The following is an 18779-nucleotide window of genomic DNA, read 5'->3' on the forward strand; positions in this document are numbered from 1 at the left end:
CAGAGGTGATACTGATGGGGACAAGAAGAAACTTACCTCCTGCACTCCAGTCATTAACTGAGACCACAGTCTCAGTGATGTTCTGGACTCCACATGCTTAGAGCATGCTGGTGAGCTCAATATATAAATCTGCTAATGACTGGTTACATTAGAAAGATAAATAAACCTAAAACGGTAAGTTGAAAGGTGTGAGGGGCTGGGTAGAAAACTGTACTAGAGCAAGAGACAAAGAGAATAGAATATATTTTTGTTGAAATGGAGTGTACTCCAGACCTTTCTCATAGGGCTTCTGCCTCCATGCTTGGGAGTTCAAGGGTTCTGAAAATAAGATCTTCAAGTTGGCAGATGAGACAAAGCCTGGAGACAAAGAAAGGAAAGAAGAATGTGACAGCCAGAATCCAAGAGACTTGGCTGGTCTAGATGACTGGAGAGCAGAGGCATTCATTGTAAAAATATTAAATAATCTGGGAGTAAGGAAGCAGTTCAGGGAATCTGAACAAAATGTAATTACCATTCCCCACAGTGATCAGAAGAGCTGCAGGTTACTGTGAGGGAACCATTCAGTCCATCAGCTCAGCACACCGCCACAGTAAAAAGGAGAAATCAGAAAAGGAAGGTTACTCATCTGTAACTGGAGTTCTTGGAGATGACCTCTGTACATCCCCAGAGTGGGAATGTCCAGAGATCATCTCAAAGAACTAAAGAGTTATAATAGCAGACGGACCGAATATAAATCAAGGCACTGAGACTGTTAGCCTAGCCCTAAGGTATGTAGACCCCGTAGAGATAATAGGTGCAGTTCTGCACACTTCACAGAAAGGGGCTGACAGCACAGATTATACTAGTTGGAACAATGATAAAGAAAGGTTAAGGAATCTGAGTTTATGCTCACTGGTAAAAGGTGGTCTCCAAAATATGAAAGGGATTGATACAGTTGATAGAAATATATTTTTATACTGATGAAGATTTAAAAAACTAGAGGATGTAATCTAAAAGTTGAGAAAACTAGACACAAGAGTAAACAGGAAATCAGATAGAAGTATACCATGCAAGCGGTGATAAACATATGGGGAAAATTCAGCAGGAAAAGTAGCTGAAGCAAGCAAAGAGACACTTTGGCTTGCTTCTTAAGGGGAAAATGGAGGGGTCAAATGAAAACCACAGTAGCGTGGAATTAAGAAACATAGAAGCACTTGTTTTCTGAACCAGACAACCTTTTTCTAATGCAAAAAGTTCTTATGATAATTCTGCTAGTTACAACATGGGTCAAAATACATCTTATCTGGGTTCTTTAGTATGTTCTACAGCATTCAAGAACAACAAAAACAGAAAGAAAAGAAAACAGAAATTGATCCCACAGACTGAGAGAAAATACACATTTCCAATTAGGAATGATAGTGTGTTAGATTCTCAAATAATGATGTACTATTGGCCAGTATTTATTCAGGACCTCATCCAGAGAGGTGCAGAGCCCATCCTATGATGTTCACAGTACCCTCCACAACCAGCTCAGCGCCTCACAGCAGCAGGCCCCTGGTGAGTAGATCAAAATTCCATAGCAACTGCAGTTACAATTTGCCTGATCTGAACTCTTGCTTGTATGATTCTGGATCTGTGCCCATCCTAATGCTGATACTTTTCAGAGCAGCACAATAATAGAGATAAATAAAGCACCAGTTATTATAGAAACAATCACCTTTGCTGACAACACACACATGCTAGTGGGTTTTTAAATATTTTTCAAGACAGGTTAGATGATTTTCTACTCCTTTATTTTGCTTTCTGTATAGAACAAGGTACACTGGCAATTAATGGTCCTGCTTCTACAAATTCTATAAACTCATTTTGTTAAATTGCTGTTTTTTAAGAATTACTTTCAGCAGCTGTAAATGGGTGAAAGTTTAATACAGAAGTGAGATGTATAGAAGTCATAAGATGCATAGAGGAAGGCTTATTGATTTTCTTATGATCATTCAACACAGTTCAAGGGGAAATCTGCAATTTCAACACACTGTCTGGCTGGAAAAATTAAGTTGTTGAAATTTCAACTGCTTACAAATTTAGTTGTCTTTGAGTCTGTAATAAAACTTAAAGTTCCTCTTCTGACTAGCCATTTAATTTATAACAAAATGTGTGATTGCTATGTTTTCTTAAACATAAAAGATCAGGCATTTCCATTTGTGATAACTGTAGATGCCTGAATTCAGCTTCTCTTCCCTCCAATTTCTTAACTTGTCTGAGTAAGTCCAGGGGCGGCTCTAGCTTTTTTGCTGCCCCAAGCACGGCAGGCAGGCTGCCTTCAGCGGCCTGCCTGCGGGAGGTCCGCCAGTCCCGCGGCTTCGGCGTACCCGCCACCGAATTGCCGCCGAAGCCACAGGACCGGCGGACCTCCCACAGACATGCCGCCGAAGGCTGCCTGACTGCCGCCCTCACAGGGACCAGCAGGGTGCCCCCCATGGCTTGCCGCCCCAGGCACGCGCTTGGAGCGCTGGTGCCTGGAGCCACCGCTGAGTAAGTCATACATCAGAGGCTAGAATGATGAGGGAGATCTAAGAATATGTCCTTTAATTTAACTGGCCTCATCTTCAAAAGGAAGTTGTATAGGTTGTTGACAACATTCACTTTTCCAAATATATGGGAAGGATGTTTGAGGAGCAGCCAGTTGTTTGTTAGATTTAAGAAAACTGCACCCTTAATATTTAGTTTGATTCATTACCATCCAGTGCCAATAAACTGGTTCCAGTCGTTTCCATTCCAGAAAGGCTTCTAATCGAGAGGTTTCAGACTCCAGTAACTGCAACAACTGGGGAGGGGGGAAAAAAGAAAAGAAAATCAAGTCCCATTTAGTCATCTGTGCAATATATAAGGTGCAATTTTTAAAGCCTGTTTGGTCTGAATAATGAAGGCTACCCAATCACATACCAGGTTCCACTTCTTATGTCGTACACATTCATCATAGTCACCTTATAGATTGACATTTACAGGTAGAACATTGGTTTGCTAAAGATATAAGGATTTGGAATATATATAAACTTGTCTGGATGTATACATCCCACCCTACTCTAACTGCAAACAGGAATGCTTCTTCCAGAAGGCAATGGGGTACACAGTGAGGAACAGAGTCCTGTGTATCCAATACTCCAGCAATTTCTTCCTTCTGACTATATGCTGCTATGACTGGGGCTTGCACTATACATTATTTAGTGGGAAGCAATGTAAATCCCAGCTATGCAAATATGGCGTGGAACTGAAGAAAAGCTTTTCCTCACATCTATAATGCATTCCAGTCCCCAGCCATACAATTACCATAATCCCCATATACACATTCGTGGCTTCACATGTCAGTTTGAAGGGATCAAGACAATACAACTCATATATAAAAAGGTCTTTACTCATGTAGATCCTGAAACCTCATGTGCTTCTTAGATACCAAAATTAACACCACAGCTCAGCCACACTCCACACACTGCTGCTAAAGTGGTCACTCCCACATTTGGATCAAACCATGTCCCCCACTATTCTTTGAGTCTGGCCAACATACCAAGTTTCGATCCCGTCTCTTCTCTTTGAGGTCCTGCACAGCCGTGTCCCAGCCAACATCTAGAACCTGATCTCCTATTGCATCCCCTCCAACTCCACCATTCTAGAAACCATGTCAACACTGACATCCAGTTATTTCTACTTCTCCCATCTCTGTGCCTTTTTCCACACTGCTCCTATGCACAGAATGACCTCAGAATCTCAGGATGCCAAGCCCATCTCCCTGCTCCTTATCCAAATCATTTAGAAACATTCACTTCTCCTGCAGTGTCCACAAATAGTAACTGACAAGAAGGAATTCTTTCTGAAATGTTATGTATAGCCAGATCGTCTCCCTCACTGCTCCTGTTGCACAAGGAGCTCCTCTACCATAGTTCCTATTTGTAGGCAATGCAAGAAGTGAGGGTTTTTACAAATGATTTTTAAATTGTGTATACCTAGAGGGGGAGAAAATAAATATCACCAGATTCTTCCCCCCGTTTCAGATTGTATATGTATATAATGGCCTCCATTTTCAAAAGGGGAAACCTAACTTGAGTCAGTTTAGAGAGAAGTGGAAATTACTGTGCACCTTCCCTCAGGCTACTATGGCAGCTTAAGCTGGGCACACAAAATTAACAGTCCCTTTGGAAAATTAAGATGAATATACAAAGTTGGAGACAGAGATCCCAAGAATGGCTAGTTATACAGCAGTACAATAAAGAGATTCCAAAAACTCTTCTAGCCAGAACAAGATTGATGGGAAAACAGGAGATAAACAGAAGATAAGTAAATTATGTGCAAGTGCCAAAGTCACTCACCAGCTTTGTGATTAAAAAAAGGCATCGGGGTAAAGGCCACTATTCAAAATGAATGAGTCCATGCCACTATGGCATCGCAGGCAAGTTTTTGAAGAACTCCAAAAGCATTTTTCTGTCATGATTTCAAAGATGAAGATCAAGACTGGAGCTCTAATTCAATCTACTTACTGCTGACATAACTGTTTTCAGCCAGCTTTGTGGCTTTTACTTACTTTGTACTTCAACGGCTACGAGAACCCAAAAACAGGAGTTATTTGCTTTGCTATTTTACCCCTCAGAAATAATCTGAAGCTGACAGAATGAGGGGAGGAAAGGCACTATGTTAAAATGATTGCTACAAATTACTGAATGCTAGATCTAAAACACGTTACACACTGTTCATGCAAACAACACAGGCTGATGTGTACTTCTTTACTGTTGTCAGTGACTGCCAGTTACAGGATTAGCAGGGATGTTAAAGGCGACCTGCAAAGAGAGAGGGAGGAGGAGAATTGGACTTCTGCCCCTTTTGCTGCAGTATGACAGCTAAAGAGGGGCTGACGGTTGGGGGGGGCGGGGATCTTTGTTCATTTGGGGTTTTCTTTTTGTTAAAAAAACCTTAGAAATATCACAAGTCAGCTTTGATCTTTCCTAGTTTGGCTGAAGGAACTATGGATATTTCAGAAGATGTATGTTATTAGCTCTCACGCCTTAACAAGAGCATTGAGCCTTCACCAAAGGCTTTCTTTCTCCAACATGTTAGTCAGTGGAACTAAATATGGGTTAAGTAAAAACAAAGCAACTTAATCAGTCTGGCTACTAACCTCTTCCTCTCCTCATTGCTCAGCTGTCACACACTTAGCTTGTGTGCTTTCATTTCCCCCAGTTCTCCCCATAATCCTACAGTCTTCAGGTCTGGTTAGGACTTGAAATTGTAATGTAAAGAACAAGCAGTATTTTTTTTAAAAACCCTTCCATTAGTCATGTGAAGTAAGAAACTACAAAAGCGACTGCTTTTCTCATGCTCTTGTTTTAACTGGTTTTATTCAACTCAATTAGCACATGGGAAGCATTCATTCAATTCACCACAGGTCAGAGACAACTGTTCACTTTTCACCAATGCGCTGCAACATTTGAAATGTCTGTAACAGCCACCAACTCTGTGCTAGACGGCTTATGCCATAAATCAGTAATGGGGTGATTACAGAGCTAATCCTAGGGGGATGGTATTCAAACCCACTGGAACGTTCAATGACAGGCGACTGGCAGCGTCAAAGATGTTAGTTTCCATCCCTTGAGATGGTTGTCACTATTTCTGGGTGGCAGGATTCTGTTATCCTTTTCACAGCTCTTGCAGGTTTATGAAGTTATTGCAGCACAGAGACTAGAGGGAAGCATAATATAAGTGGAATCTCTAAGGTGGAATCTCCATCCTTAGAGGTTTTCAAGGCCTGGCTTGACAAAGCCCTGGCTGGGATGATTTAGTTGGGGTTGGTCCTGCTTTGAGCAGGGGGTTGGACTAGATGACCTCCTGAGGTCTCTTCCAACCCTAATCTTCTATGATAAGCTAATGTTCTACAGATATCGTTCACATCTTACTGCAAAAATAAACAAACAAAAGCTAGTCTGCTTCCAAAAAGGTTTCTTCTGGGTCCAAGGTGCCACTAATCCAGACTCATGGGCTCTCTCCTGGTGCCCTAACAGGCAGAGGCTTTCAGTCACACATACCTGCCCTCAGCAGGCAAAGACCTCCCTGTGATGGGATGTGCACCCCACACCAGCCCTGATAGTGTTCATGAGGGCCCGAGAGGCCAATTAAGTTACCTGGCATCACCTGAGGGTATGTCTACACTACAAACATAAGTCAACCTATATTAGGTCGACTTATAGCCACCACAGTAATTACTGTGGAGGTGCATGTCCACACTACCCTCCTTCTGTCAGTGGTGCGCATCCTCACCAGGAGCACTTCCACTAACCTAAGAGGGGTAGTGTGGGGAGCTGAGAGCCCGGTGTCTCAGCTCCGCTGGCAGCTCTCTGCTGGGAGCCTGGCTGTCCCACAGGCTCTTGGGCTCTGGCAGGCTGCCACTCCCCCCTCCCGCATTCCCCACTGGGAGCTGGGGGAATCCACTTCTCACCCCTGGAAAGTGGGTCCAGCTGCCCCAGCTTCTTGGCCACCCACCCACGCACTCCCGCTGGGAGCTGGGCAGCCTTTTCAATTTCACAGCTTAGTCCAAAGCCACGGGGCTGGCTCCCAGCTAGGAGCAGGATCCAGCCATCCAGCTCTCCACGGGAGCAGGGGGCAGGTGAGCTCTAGCTGCCCAGCTTTCTTGTCAACGTCACAGCTCCTGCCAAGTTATCAGAAGAGAGATTGTCGGAGAGCAAGCTGAGAGCAGAAGGGGGCACCCGACGCCACGAGATCTACTTTCCAGATCTAGACACGAGGCGACGCACTACTGTTGAGTGGGAACCCTGTTACCCTGTCATATCAACCAAATTCTCAAGGCCTCCCTCCCCCAGCTCTAATGTCCATCTCTCTCCAAACAGCATTTTGTATCTTCAAAGCCATTTGCCAACATTAAGTAATTAATGCTAACCACATCCATTTGAGGATGGGATTTTCAAGGGTCTCTTATCCTCATTTTGCAGATGGGGAAACTAAAGCCTAGATATGCTGTTGCTTTGCATCTTTCAAGAAGATGCAACTTTCCTCTTACTGCCCCCAACATAGATTAGGTTATGGTTTAATGTGTGATGAGCAATCTAATCCTCTACTCCTCAAAGCAAGTGATCTATTTAGAAATAACTCTAGAAGATCAAAGTCCTCCATTTGAGCTAAGGACCGATGTGTTTATCCTTTCTAATAAAACATAAAGGCTCCAATGTCTACAGGAGGAGGAGCATTCACTGTCTCTCATGATCAAAGGGAAACATTAAGTAAAGCAAATTTTTGCTTTGAATGGAAATTGGGAGTGAAGCTTAGGAACAACTTAGAAGATTGTCTCTCTCTTTGTGCAAAACTGGGATAATGCGAGTCTCGTAAGAAAATTGCTATTTTCCCCAGCTTTCTGCAGAAAGTAACTGCCTCAAACTACTTACACTGAAAGACAAAGTAATGCCAAATTCCAGTTACCAAGATCTGTTGCAAAATAATTCTATAATGGATGCTGAAAGCAAATGCTTATCAATAACTTCTTCTCTAAGCCCTTGTTTAAAAAAAAAAATCTATCACTTGTACAAATGACTTGTCATGCAATAGAATCATAGAAGATATGGGTGTGACGGGTTGGATCACAGAAACCCCCTTGGGAGCTGCCACCTGATGTGCCTAGACTACCTCTGCTCCTGTTTTCCCTGCCAGCTCAGGACTCCAGCACCCTTTCTTGCTGAGCCAGACTCTCCCGTCTGCTCCAACAAAGACCCAGGGTCTGTATTACTTGCCCCAAAGCTGCAGGCTTACCTGAAAACAGCTCACAGAAGTGTGCTTGTCTTTAGCACTCAGATGCCCAACTCCCAATGGGGTCTAAACCCAAATAAATCTGTTTTACCCTGTATAAAGCTTATGCAGGGTAAACTCAAATTGTTCGCCCTCTGAGAGAGATATGCACAGTTGTTTGCTCCCCCAGGTATTAACACATACTCTGAATTAATTAACTCTTCTCTTCTGCAGACTAAACAAGACCAGTTCCCTCAGCCTCTCCCCGTAAGTCATGTGCCCCAACCCTATAGTTCAACCAGCTTCTGCAAGTTGCCCACCTGAAATAAAGTTGAAGGCAACTTCAGGTATATCCACTCAGAAGCTAGCCCACAGAGAGAATTCATCTGGTAGTTTCATGATTTGACCTTGACTATGAGAGAGATCTCTGCAATTGGAAGAGATGCCTATTTGTATCCCAGTATACACTCAGGCCAGAGAAGAAAGGCGACATGGAGACTGGTAGTTATGTCAAAATCACCCTTTTATCCACTTTTATCCACTAGGAAAACATGCAGATATCATCTCATATCAGTCAGATCACTATGCAGATAGCACATCTATCATGTTTGTAAAGCCAAAGCTACATCCACATTAAATAGCTCATCCCAAACACGGTAATAAAACTTGTATACTACCCCACATTACCATGCATTCTGTATATGCCACCTACTTTACAAATGAGTCCAAATTTTTGAAAATATTATCAGGACTGTGTATTCCTCCACTTATACAGCCGGGTGCCTCAGTTACAATCATCTGACCATTCTTGGGACCCGATTCTGAGAGGCAAACACCCTCAATTCCTGTTGATAAAGCTCAATGGATTAGTCCCTGAATTACTCAGTTTCTGTGTATTTGCAGAATTTGGTTAGGCCACACCACCATGCAGAATATGAGCTGCTGTTGTTTTGTCTTCCCTGCCCTGCAGAACATCCATAGGGGATAGTTTTTGCCTGTGTGGTGGAAACACTCTTCCATGTGATCCATGCAGTTAAATCAGTGGGTTCCCTCACACCCAGAATTAGGGCTACATGCTCCTCGCCACACACTTCCACTAATGAGGGGGGAGTAAAAAGCAGTGTACCTGGCAGCTGAAGGCACAGAAGGCAGAAGTGCCAGCTCCAGACACCTCTCTCCCCCCGCCCCACCCCCCCACACACGTACACAGAAGACATTCCTGCAGGGATCAGGTTTTCCAGGCTGGAAGAGCACAGGAGGGGCTGGATCAGTTGCTCAATAAGCTTCAGATACTTGGAGCATCCTGGCACAATCTGTGCTGTCTGGGTTAGAATTAACTTGTGCTGGTTTCTCTGCCACACACTGACCCTTGGGGGCAGTATAGATGGTGGAATCACACAGCAGCATAGCTCTTCCGGTATGGAAACAAATAGTTAAGAAGCATTGCACAGAGAGCCATAGCTTTCCAAGACTGAAACCACTGTTCATTATGAAGAAAGGAGAATGTACGTCAGCTGCCACTGAGGTACAAACTCCAACAGTGGGGACTCAGTTTCCTAGGTTCTTATGTAGTAGTTATTTTAGTCTAGTTATTTGAAGCCTACTTGTACTTGTTTTTGGTTGTGCTGCCTATTAATCTTTTTTGTGATAGTTATTGTTACACTGCAAAGCATTCCACTGCATGCAAAAGGCATTATATAAATCAATAGTTAATAATTTGTAGGATAATGTCTCCTCTTGGTAGGCTGGGTTCCAGAGAGCTCTGCTGCAATAAGTATTTAATTTCTGGTTCAAATAGATCATAATAATTTATCTACTATACTCCTGGCAAAAAGGTTTTCCCAGATACTGGTCTACCTAAATATTTTTTAAAATCACATTTGTATTTTCAATGTGAGCACAAGACAGACTTTCAGAAGTAAGTGGTGTTTCTCTGCTCATCAGAATAGCATCACTGACTGTTCTACTGATTCATCATGTATTTAGATATGGGCAAGTTTACCCTTAAAATGCTGCATCGGTGCTGCACCACTGTAACGCTTTAATGAAGATGCTCTATGCTGACAGGAGAGAGATCTCCCATCGGTGTAGTTCATCCACCTCCCTGAGAAGCTCTCCCACCAACATAGCGCTGTCTATGCGGAGGGTTAGATCGATATAACTATATTGCTCAGGGGTGTGGATTTTTCAAACCCTTGAGCGATATAGTTATACCGATCTAGGTCTGTAGTGTAGACCAGACCTATAATTGCAGACAGAAAAGTCAAATGAGATTACAGATGATCTCAAACCTTACTCTGAGACTCAAGCACTCTTGAACTTTGTGGCTCTGGCCCTTTTCTAGTTAAGATGTGAGTATAAGGTCCTGAAAGCCAAGAAATTCAACATAAAAGTTCAAGTTAAAGAAGTGTCAAGAAATTGGTAAGCAGATAAAAGCATAATAGATCTCCTATTTGTTTGATGAGAAATTTAGCTTTATTCAACTTGAATTGTAGATATGTACAATAAAGACACAAAATCAAAAGCTAAAAGGTACCTGTCTTCAGCAAGGCCAAAAAAAAAAAAAAAAAAAAATTTGGAATTAGCAGGCTAAGCCATTTTGGACCTTTTATGAACCAAAAACAACAGCACATTTTTCAAGAAGTCAGTGAAAGTGATTCTCTTTCTCTTTCTGGACACAGATCCATGGGGAAGAGTGGTTCTACTCCAAGACCAACAGCGGTATACTACTTTTGAGAAACAGCAGCCGGAAGAACAACCCACATGTTATGGATTGATTGCTGAATCCATTCTTTTAGGAGAAAGTTCCTTTGTGAGCTCTATGCAGGTACTAGGCTTCCAGACATCATAAAACTTGAAAGAAAATCATAACGACTTGGAAAATGGAAGAATTATAGACTAATTTGATTACTAGCTGCTTGTCTCATTCTTACATTCAGAGACCTCAGATGAAGAGAGACATATCCAGGCTCTGAAGACTGGGCGGTCTGTGCTTTACAGGAAGTGTTAATTTTTCTTTTCTTTTCTTTTTTTTCCCAATCTTAGTTTCCCCTAAGAAGGGTTTTCAAATTCTGAGAAGGCCCCATTTGAAATATCCTCAGCTGGCGCTCTCTGTCTTCTCTGTCCCTAAATAAAGATGGAACTGTTCTACTTCTAGACTAACAAAAGCTTTGTTTAATGGACAGTCTAATTCTTGGTGCAGACTAAATTCAAGAGGACACCAACTGGAAGCAAAGGGTCCACTTCTCCTCTCATCTACCAGTTTTATGCTGTTGACTTCAGAGTTATTCCTTTCTTACATTTTCATGAGCAGAGAATCTAGGATGACCAGAAGCAAGTGTGAAAAATCAGGACAAGAGGTGGGGGATAATAGGTGCCTATATAAGACAAAGCCCCGAATATTGGAACTGTCCCTATAAAATCGGGACATCTCGTCATGCTAAGAGAAGCAAAACCACAGTTAAGAACTTAAGTGACAAAAATGATTTTTATAAAACATAATTTTATATATGTGGAAGGGTCCAGAAAACAGCTGTTTAATATTAAACTGAAAGAAACTGCAATTTAAAGTGAGCAAGTACAAAATGAAGCATTTGGGGTATAAAAACTGTAATGCAGCCTCCACAGTGATACGCAATGAGCTGCAATATACTGACTAGTACAGGAACTAACAGAGATTCATGAAGAGATCATTTTCTCTCATTTTGACTTAAGTTTGCTCCAGTGCCATCAATTACCTTCTCAATAATTATAGTAAAATTTAAATACTGTAGTGCATATTAAACATACGTGGTAAGGAGCAGAAATGTATGGAGCTGGGATTTGAATTTTAATAGATATGATCAAGTCGAATACGTAGAACAAAGTACATGGGAAAGAAAGAATATAGGCCAAAATTTTCCACAGGAACTAGTGATTTTTGGGTGCCTTAACTTGGCACCCAACTTGATTAAGAAACTAGAACGATACAAATTAACATGGATTATAAATTGGCTAATTGATAGGTCTCAGAATGTAACTGTAAACAGGCAATCATCATCAAACGGGTGTATTTCTAGGGGACTCCTGCAGGAATCGGTTCTTGGGCCTACACTATAACATTTTTATCAGTGATCTCGAAGAAAACAAAAACATCACTGATAAAGGTTTGCAGAGGACACACAGATTGGGGGAATGGCAAACAATATAGATCACTGATACAGAGCAATCTGCATTGCTTGGCAGACTGGTGCAATCAAAAAATCTGTGTTTTAATATGGCCAAATGTGAAGTTACACATTTGGGAACAAAGAATGCAGGCCATACTTACAGGATAAGGAACTCTGTCTTGGGAAGTGTTGACCCTGAAAATGATTTGGAGGTCATGGCGGATAATCAATTGAACATGAGCTACCAGTGCGATGTTGAAGCCAAATGGGCTATTATGATGCTTGGATGTATGAACAGGAGAATATCAAGCAGAAAGATATTATCTCTGTATTTGGCACTGGTATGACAGCTACTGGAATATCGTGTTTAGTTCTGGTGTCCACATTTCAAGAAAGATGTTGATAAATTGGAGAGGGTTCAGAGAAGAGCCACAAGAATAATTAAAGAATTAGAAAGCCTATAGTGATAGACTCAAGAAGCTCAATTTATTTAGCTTAACGAAGAGAAGGTTTAGAAGTGTCTTGATCACAGTCCATAAGCACCTACATGGGGAACAGAAAACTGATAACAGACAGCTCTTTAATATGGTGGGTGAGGGAATATCTTTTATTGGTCTAACTTCTGTTGATGAGAGAGACAAGCTTCCACCCACAGAAGCTGGTCCAATAAAAGATATTATCTCACCCACCTTGTCTCTCTAATATCCTGGGACCGACATGACTGCAACTACACTACATAGCTCTTTAATCCAGTAGACAAAGATATAACAAGATCCAATGGTTGGAAGTTGAAGCTAGACAAATTCACACTAGAACTAAATTGCAAAATTTCAACAGAGAGGGTTAACAACTATTGGAACAATTTACCAAGGGTTGTGAGAGACTCTCCATCACCGGCAATTTTTAAATTAAAATGTGATGTTTTTCTAAAGGATCTGCTTTAGTTCAAACAGGAATTAATTCAGGGACGTCACATGGCCTGTGTTCTGCAGGATGTCAGATTAGATGATCACAATGGTCCCTTCTGGCCTTATAATATAAGAATCTATGGCACTTCAGCAGCATGATTTTCAGACAGTGCTAAGCACCCACCTTCTGAATATCAGGCTCTTTCAAAGATGCATCTAATTGGGCATCCAAATCACTATTCATTTTAGAAAATTTTTGCCATATAGTTTAAAAGGATATTATCAACTTAAATCACAGCTCAGTCTGGAAATTTGTTCACATTCTGTTGCTACAAACAGCACCTACGTAGCAGAGATCAGCTAAAAACAAATAATTTCTCTGCTTTTCCTCAGTTTATTGCCTCTGTGCTTTTAACAGCACTTCATCCACAGTCAGTTTTACCATTTTCCTGGTAAAGTCAGTTTTCCCTGTTTCTGTGGGTCTTTCACACAAGAAAAACATTTATAGAAATTGGCAGGGTGCTCAAGGGCAGAAACTACTTCTAGCTCATTTTATGGACTTGACTGGATTTGAAATTAATGGTGCCTTTTAAATTATTTCCATCTACAAGTTCCCTAGCTTGACTTGTACACTTGCTTGGTTTGTGGGGTGGTGCTAGCCACAAAAGGGATATTTCCTCAGTGTGTGGGGCAATTACAAAGCTTAGCAGAGGGGATTTCATTACAGTCCCCTTTCATTAGTTACCTCCTCCTCACCCAAGACCTGCTTGTTTGTCTCATCCAAGTGTTGTGCCTTGTCTTTGAGGCCTGATCCTGCAATTTACAACACATGGCCGACGGCTGCACCCGCACAGAGCCTGTAAGCCAGAGGGCTAACTCATCAGGCCCCTGCACCAGAGAATACTCTCCAGCCACAGGATTTCTGTCGCTGTTCCTCCAACCTTCCGTTTTCTTTCTTCAAAATAAAAGCTAGTTAACTCAAGTCCACCATATCGATCATGTTATTTCCCCCTGACCTGGTGTCTTCTGCAAGACCCAGCCTACTCCCTACAAGATTACACTCCACAGGCTGTCTGTCTGGGAGTCGTATATAAACTGGGGACTCCTGCAAAGGAGTCCTCCGATTCCCTGCTTCCTTCCCCAGCAACTGAGCTCTTGTTGGCCTTTAATGAGGAACAGGTCAGATAATCTTCAAGCTATCATTGGATCCCTCGCCCACAGCATCATCTGGGGAGGCCGCTGATTAGTCACAGGAGGGGCTGGGTCAACTCCCTTAACGGGCAGCCACTCTGAGACAGAACCCCACTGACTTCAACAGCGCTCCACCTGGGCACAGCAGAATCGGGACATGGGCTGTCATATAGCATCTAGCATAATGGGCTAAGGCTTTTGGGTACATCTGTAATATAAATATTAAACAATAATAACCATGTTAACTGTAACAAAAAAAAACCGAACAATAAGGCATGCATTCTCCTCCAGAGACTTGATAATAGAAAGAGCTACCACTGGACACTGATGTTAGATGATAAATAGTAAAAGAATTATCCTCAGATAAAAATTGGTGTCATGTTGCCAATTTAATAGAAAACCAGCCATCCCTCCACCTCCCTCACACTACCTTCAAAATAACAGAGTAACTATCATGCATGTAGTTATTTTCACACCTTTTTTAAAATGTGCATTATTAACTTGACAGACTAATCACTTAAAATCTGCTACAGCCTCCTTTATGTCAAGTCATCTATTATGGAGCTCTTAGTACAGTCCCCTTAAATTAAATGATAAATGTATTTTGAAAAAATCCAAAACCATTTACAGAACATGAGTAATGGCTGATTTTCTAACTTTAATTCCTTGGCTACTTAATAAACAATCAAAGATACCTGCCAAAAGAGCTAAGTCAATGTTATGGGCCAATTACATGCAAAATTTAAATTGTAAAAAGCCGTAACAGAGCTACTACTCTGAGTTGTCCATTTAGTCCCAAAGTCCCAGGATATAATTTAGAGAACTGGATGGTATTCAGATTGCACCGCTACTCCCTAAGATTCCTATGCAAGTAGGCTGAGTTCCTATCAGCCTTGACTTTATAGTCAACAAGAATATTAGTCCTGAGGGACTTCAATGTCCAAGCTAACGGTTATCCCAGTTCACCATCTAGACATCACATGACTTTCATAACCCCATGTGGTTTCAGGCTCGGCTCATACCAGTGGCCACACTTTGGCACTTACCGTTGCAATAGGACTGGAAATTAAAGGTATATAGATCACATATCTGGTAATTGCTTCCTTTAGGCAGAAGTCAGGTGCTAAAGGCAAAGATTGGCCTCCTAGGTCTCCTAATTAACCATAGTATAAACACATTACATAAGAGCTCTGCAATGGCTACTACTTGCTTCCAAAGGCAGTTAAAGATGTGATCAGGATCTTTAAAGGCCGTAATGTTCTAGAACCGTGTTACCAGGAGATCACTTACCCAACATTTTGGTTAAGATGTACTGGGTTGGACTAGCAGAGTTCTTAGAATTCCATTGCCCAACACTGGCAGTAAGCAAGTACTTCTCATTTGTAAGCCCCCACTTACGGAACTTGCTCAGACCAATGGTCTGCCAGCGTCCAGGTTCGGAGATCTTATGTTTGTTGCCATTGGTATTTGAGTAACCATCTCAGCAGGTCTTCTACAGTTAACTGATTCTAACTAATTTGTCTCAGAGGGAGACTTTTATAATATGCTGGTATTAATTTTTGACACAACGCCCAGATTCTATCATGCTGGGTATTACATAAAAAGAATAAGGACAAAGAAGCATATTGGATTTCAATATGCCTCTACCCATATGTCTGTCTTTGGCAATTGTTAAATCATGAGCACAAATGGTCAAGATTTTCTTTATTTCATATGCCAACTTTCAGCCCAGAATATTACTGTAAGGTGGAGAGAAACACATGTTAATAACAAGAAATGACAAATCCTTGACTATAACGACGCCAACAGGAGATGCAATCTCTGCAGACTGTATAAACAGGAAAATATTTTCAGCCATTATGCCAGTAAAGCATGCTTGGATAATCAGCTGTTCACATCAGTCCAGATGTTTGATACGGAGATTCTGCTTAGATGCAAAACCTGACTCTTACATTTCACTGATAGTTTCATATAGTGTAAGAAATGAATCTAAGAAACTATCACTATACAGTTCAGCAATTTATGGAGTCAGTGATGAACCACTGCATCATTTTTCAGGGACCAGGAACTCTACACGCTTGGTCAATAAAATGTGCTAAGTAATAATTCATCACAGAAGCTTACCTTAAAAAATTGATGGTGACTGGAGAACTGCAGCTCTATTAACTCTTTTCTTGTCTGGGGATGTTTAGCTGGAGGCAGTATTAGTGACAAATTGCAGCCTGGGGAAATTTTCAGATCAAGGTATAATGCCACAAGGTAGAATGATTTGCTTTAGTGTTGTTATATAATGCTGCCAGTTCTTCCAATGGGACACTAATTGCAGCCAGAGGCCACCTTGCTTAAAAAATATCTGAAGAAATATTTTAACACTAAAACTGTCAGAAGTCATAAAAAATAAAGCACCCATCCCAAGATGTGGCACTCGGAAAGTGAAACTTGAGTGCAGAGTTCATTATGCAAATGCTTGGAAACTCAGTGTAGCAAACAAATACTGTCTATAGGCTGAAGACCTCAAGTATTACGATAATGCTACCAACTAACTGACCTGCAGCACTCAGGGTTGCTGCAGATATTTTTCCTTTAATGATATATAAATATGCACGCACTGCCTTCTGCCCTCAGCTGCCCTCCTGTGTTACTTTTTTGCACATCTATGCTTCTTTGGAGTGTGAGTTGCCTTGCATCACTTTGGAAGTGGGTTGTTAGGAGATCTGGGGGAGTTTTGGTGGTTGGGAGCGGATGGGTGATGTGGCATAAGTAGAAGTGGACTAGTGTCCGATAATGGAATGAGAGAGGGAGTAGCGGCGGAGGAGGAGAGGACTGGCAGCAAGCACAGAGTGGGAGCCAGAAAGTGGAAATAAGTTGTTGGTAGTTTTAAATGCTTAACTCTTGATCCAGAAGGACAAGCACACACCTTATCCTTAGGATTCTAATATCCATTTTATTAGCTCCCCTGCACTGGTCACCACCTCTGCTTCCTCGCCCCTCTCCACTGCAGGTCAGAGCCATTCCCCGCTCCCCTAGACCCTTTCCTTCCTTCCCAAATCATCAAAAGTGCCCAGCACTGCCCAGGTACACAGTGAGCGTCACATCCTCTTTAGCCTGGCCTTCAACTGCTTTGTGGCTCTGGGACAATTTTGCTTCATCCCCTGGGTCACTGATCCCTTCCTCCAGGGCCCAACCCTCCCAGAAGCAGAAAAAAAGATGGACTGCGAGTGAAAAAGAGTAGATGAAAGGGAAAGGAAAAAAGTGGATATAGGGAGGGGGGGACCCACCACCACTCCAGTTCCTTCTCAACCACGAAAGTCCCAAGGAAGAGACTCCTAGGCAGAAGGGAAGTAAGTGGGGTAGTGGAGCACCCATAGGGGCACACATCTCAAAGAACTCCAGTAATTGTACAAAACACATAGCCTTTTCTTCTTTGAGTAGCATCCCAATAGGTGCTCCATATCAGGAGATTCCCAAGCAGAACCTGCATCATGGAAAAGGATGCCAAGGAAGTGGATTCAGTACGGATCGTAAGACAGCTTCACCCAAGGCCACATCAGTGCTGGAGACAGGCATGAGAGCATAATGCTGGTAAAATGCATGTGGCAAAGAGCAGGTGGCTGCCCTGCAGATGTCTGGGATTGGTACATTTTTGAGAAGGGCTACCAAGATAGAGTGAACCCTGGTGGAATGAGCAGTAAGTCTTGGAGGGGCAGGAACTCCCCAGGCTTCCTACTACGACAGGACACAACCTGCAACCCATTTGGACAGTTTCTGGGAGGAAATCAGTTGTCCCTTCATTTGTTCTGCAATAGAAACAAAGAGTTTAGAGGATACCCAAAGGGGCCTAGTCCTGTTGAGGTAAAAGGCAAGCGCTCTTAACATCCAGTGTATGGCAGCTCACTTCTTCTCTAGAAGAGTGAAGCTTGGGGGGAAATACTGTTAAGTGAATCTACCGATTAATGTGGAATTCAGAAGAGACTTTAGGAAGGAAGGGAGCTATAGATGTACAGTCATCTTATTTTGATAGAACACCACATATGGTGGGTCCACCCTCAAGGCTCCAAGCTCCCCTAACCCCGGCCAAAGTAATGGCTATGAGGAAAAAGGTCTTAAGGGACATATGAAGGAGGAAACAACTCCCCATAGATTTGAATGGGGATTTCCTCAGAGCATTGAGAATTAAGGTGAAGTCCCATGGCAGAGTTGGTTCCTTGATAGGAGGGAAGAGGTTGAATGGGCTTTTGATATATCTTGCAGTGGTGAGTGGGCAAAGACTGAGAACCCTTTTATGGGAGGATGAAAAGCTGTGAGGGCAGCTAGGTGAACTTTGATGGAGCTCAGTGATAAGCCTATGGTCTTTCAATTCAGCAGGTAATCGAGGCAGTGATCCAAAGAGGATTAGACAAGAACTATAGCTTGGCAGTTGCACCAAGCCTGGAAGCGTTTCCACTTCTGTAGATAAGTTTTTCTAGTTGTGGGCTTTCTGCCATTGACTTATAAACTTTGAACTTCTGGAGACCAGACATTTGGAAGTGTGAGCCTCAACCTATGAGAAAGGCATCTGTGGTGATGATCCTTGTGGGAGGTGGCATAACAAACAGAACTCCCACAGAACCGGTGAGTCTGTCTGCCAGTTCAGAGAATCGAGGACATTTCAAGGTACAGACGCTCGTTTGGGCAGACTATCTCTTGGGGGTGTCGATGGTTTTCAACTATGCTTGAAGACACCGAGAATGAAGTCTTGCTAAGGGAGTCACAAACATACAGGCTACCATATGGCCCA

At 42.3% G+C, this 18779-nt stretch overlaps 1 protein-coding gene across 1 annotated transcript in view; it reads right to left on the bottom strand.

Annotated features, from left to right (window-relative positions):
- The window catches only part of LOC112107422 (tubulin epsilon and delta complex protein 1-like), a 180318-nt gene that overhangs the window by 61663 nt on the left and 99876 nt on the right, over positions 1–18779 (bottom strand). Inside the window, exon 6 of the mRNA XM_026656188.2 lies at positions 2717–2803. Coding sequence (XP_026511973.1) covers positions 2717–2803 — 87 coding nt within the window. The remainder of the gene's footprint in view (positions 1–2716; positions 2804–18779) is intronic.

Source organism: Terrapene carolina, unplaced genomic scaffold, assembly GCF_002925995.2.
Source record: "Terrapene carolina triunguis isolate 2854851 unplaced genomic scaffold, T_m_triunguis-2.0 Scaffold212, whole genome shotgun sequence".
NCBI classification, from domain to species: domain Eukaryota; kingdom Metazoa; phylum Chordata; order Testudines; family Emydidae; genus Terrapene; species Terrapene triunguis.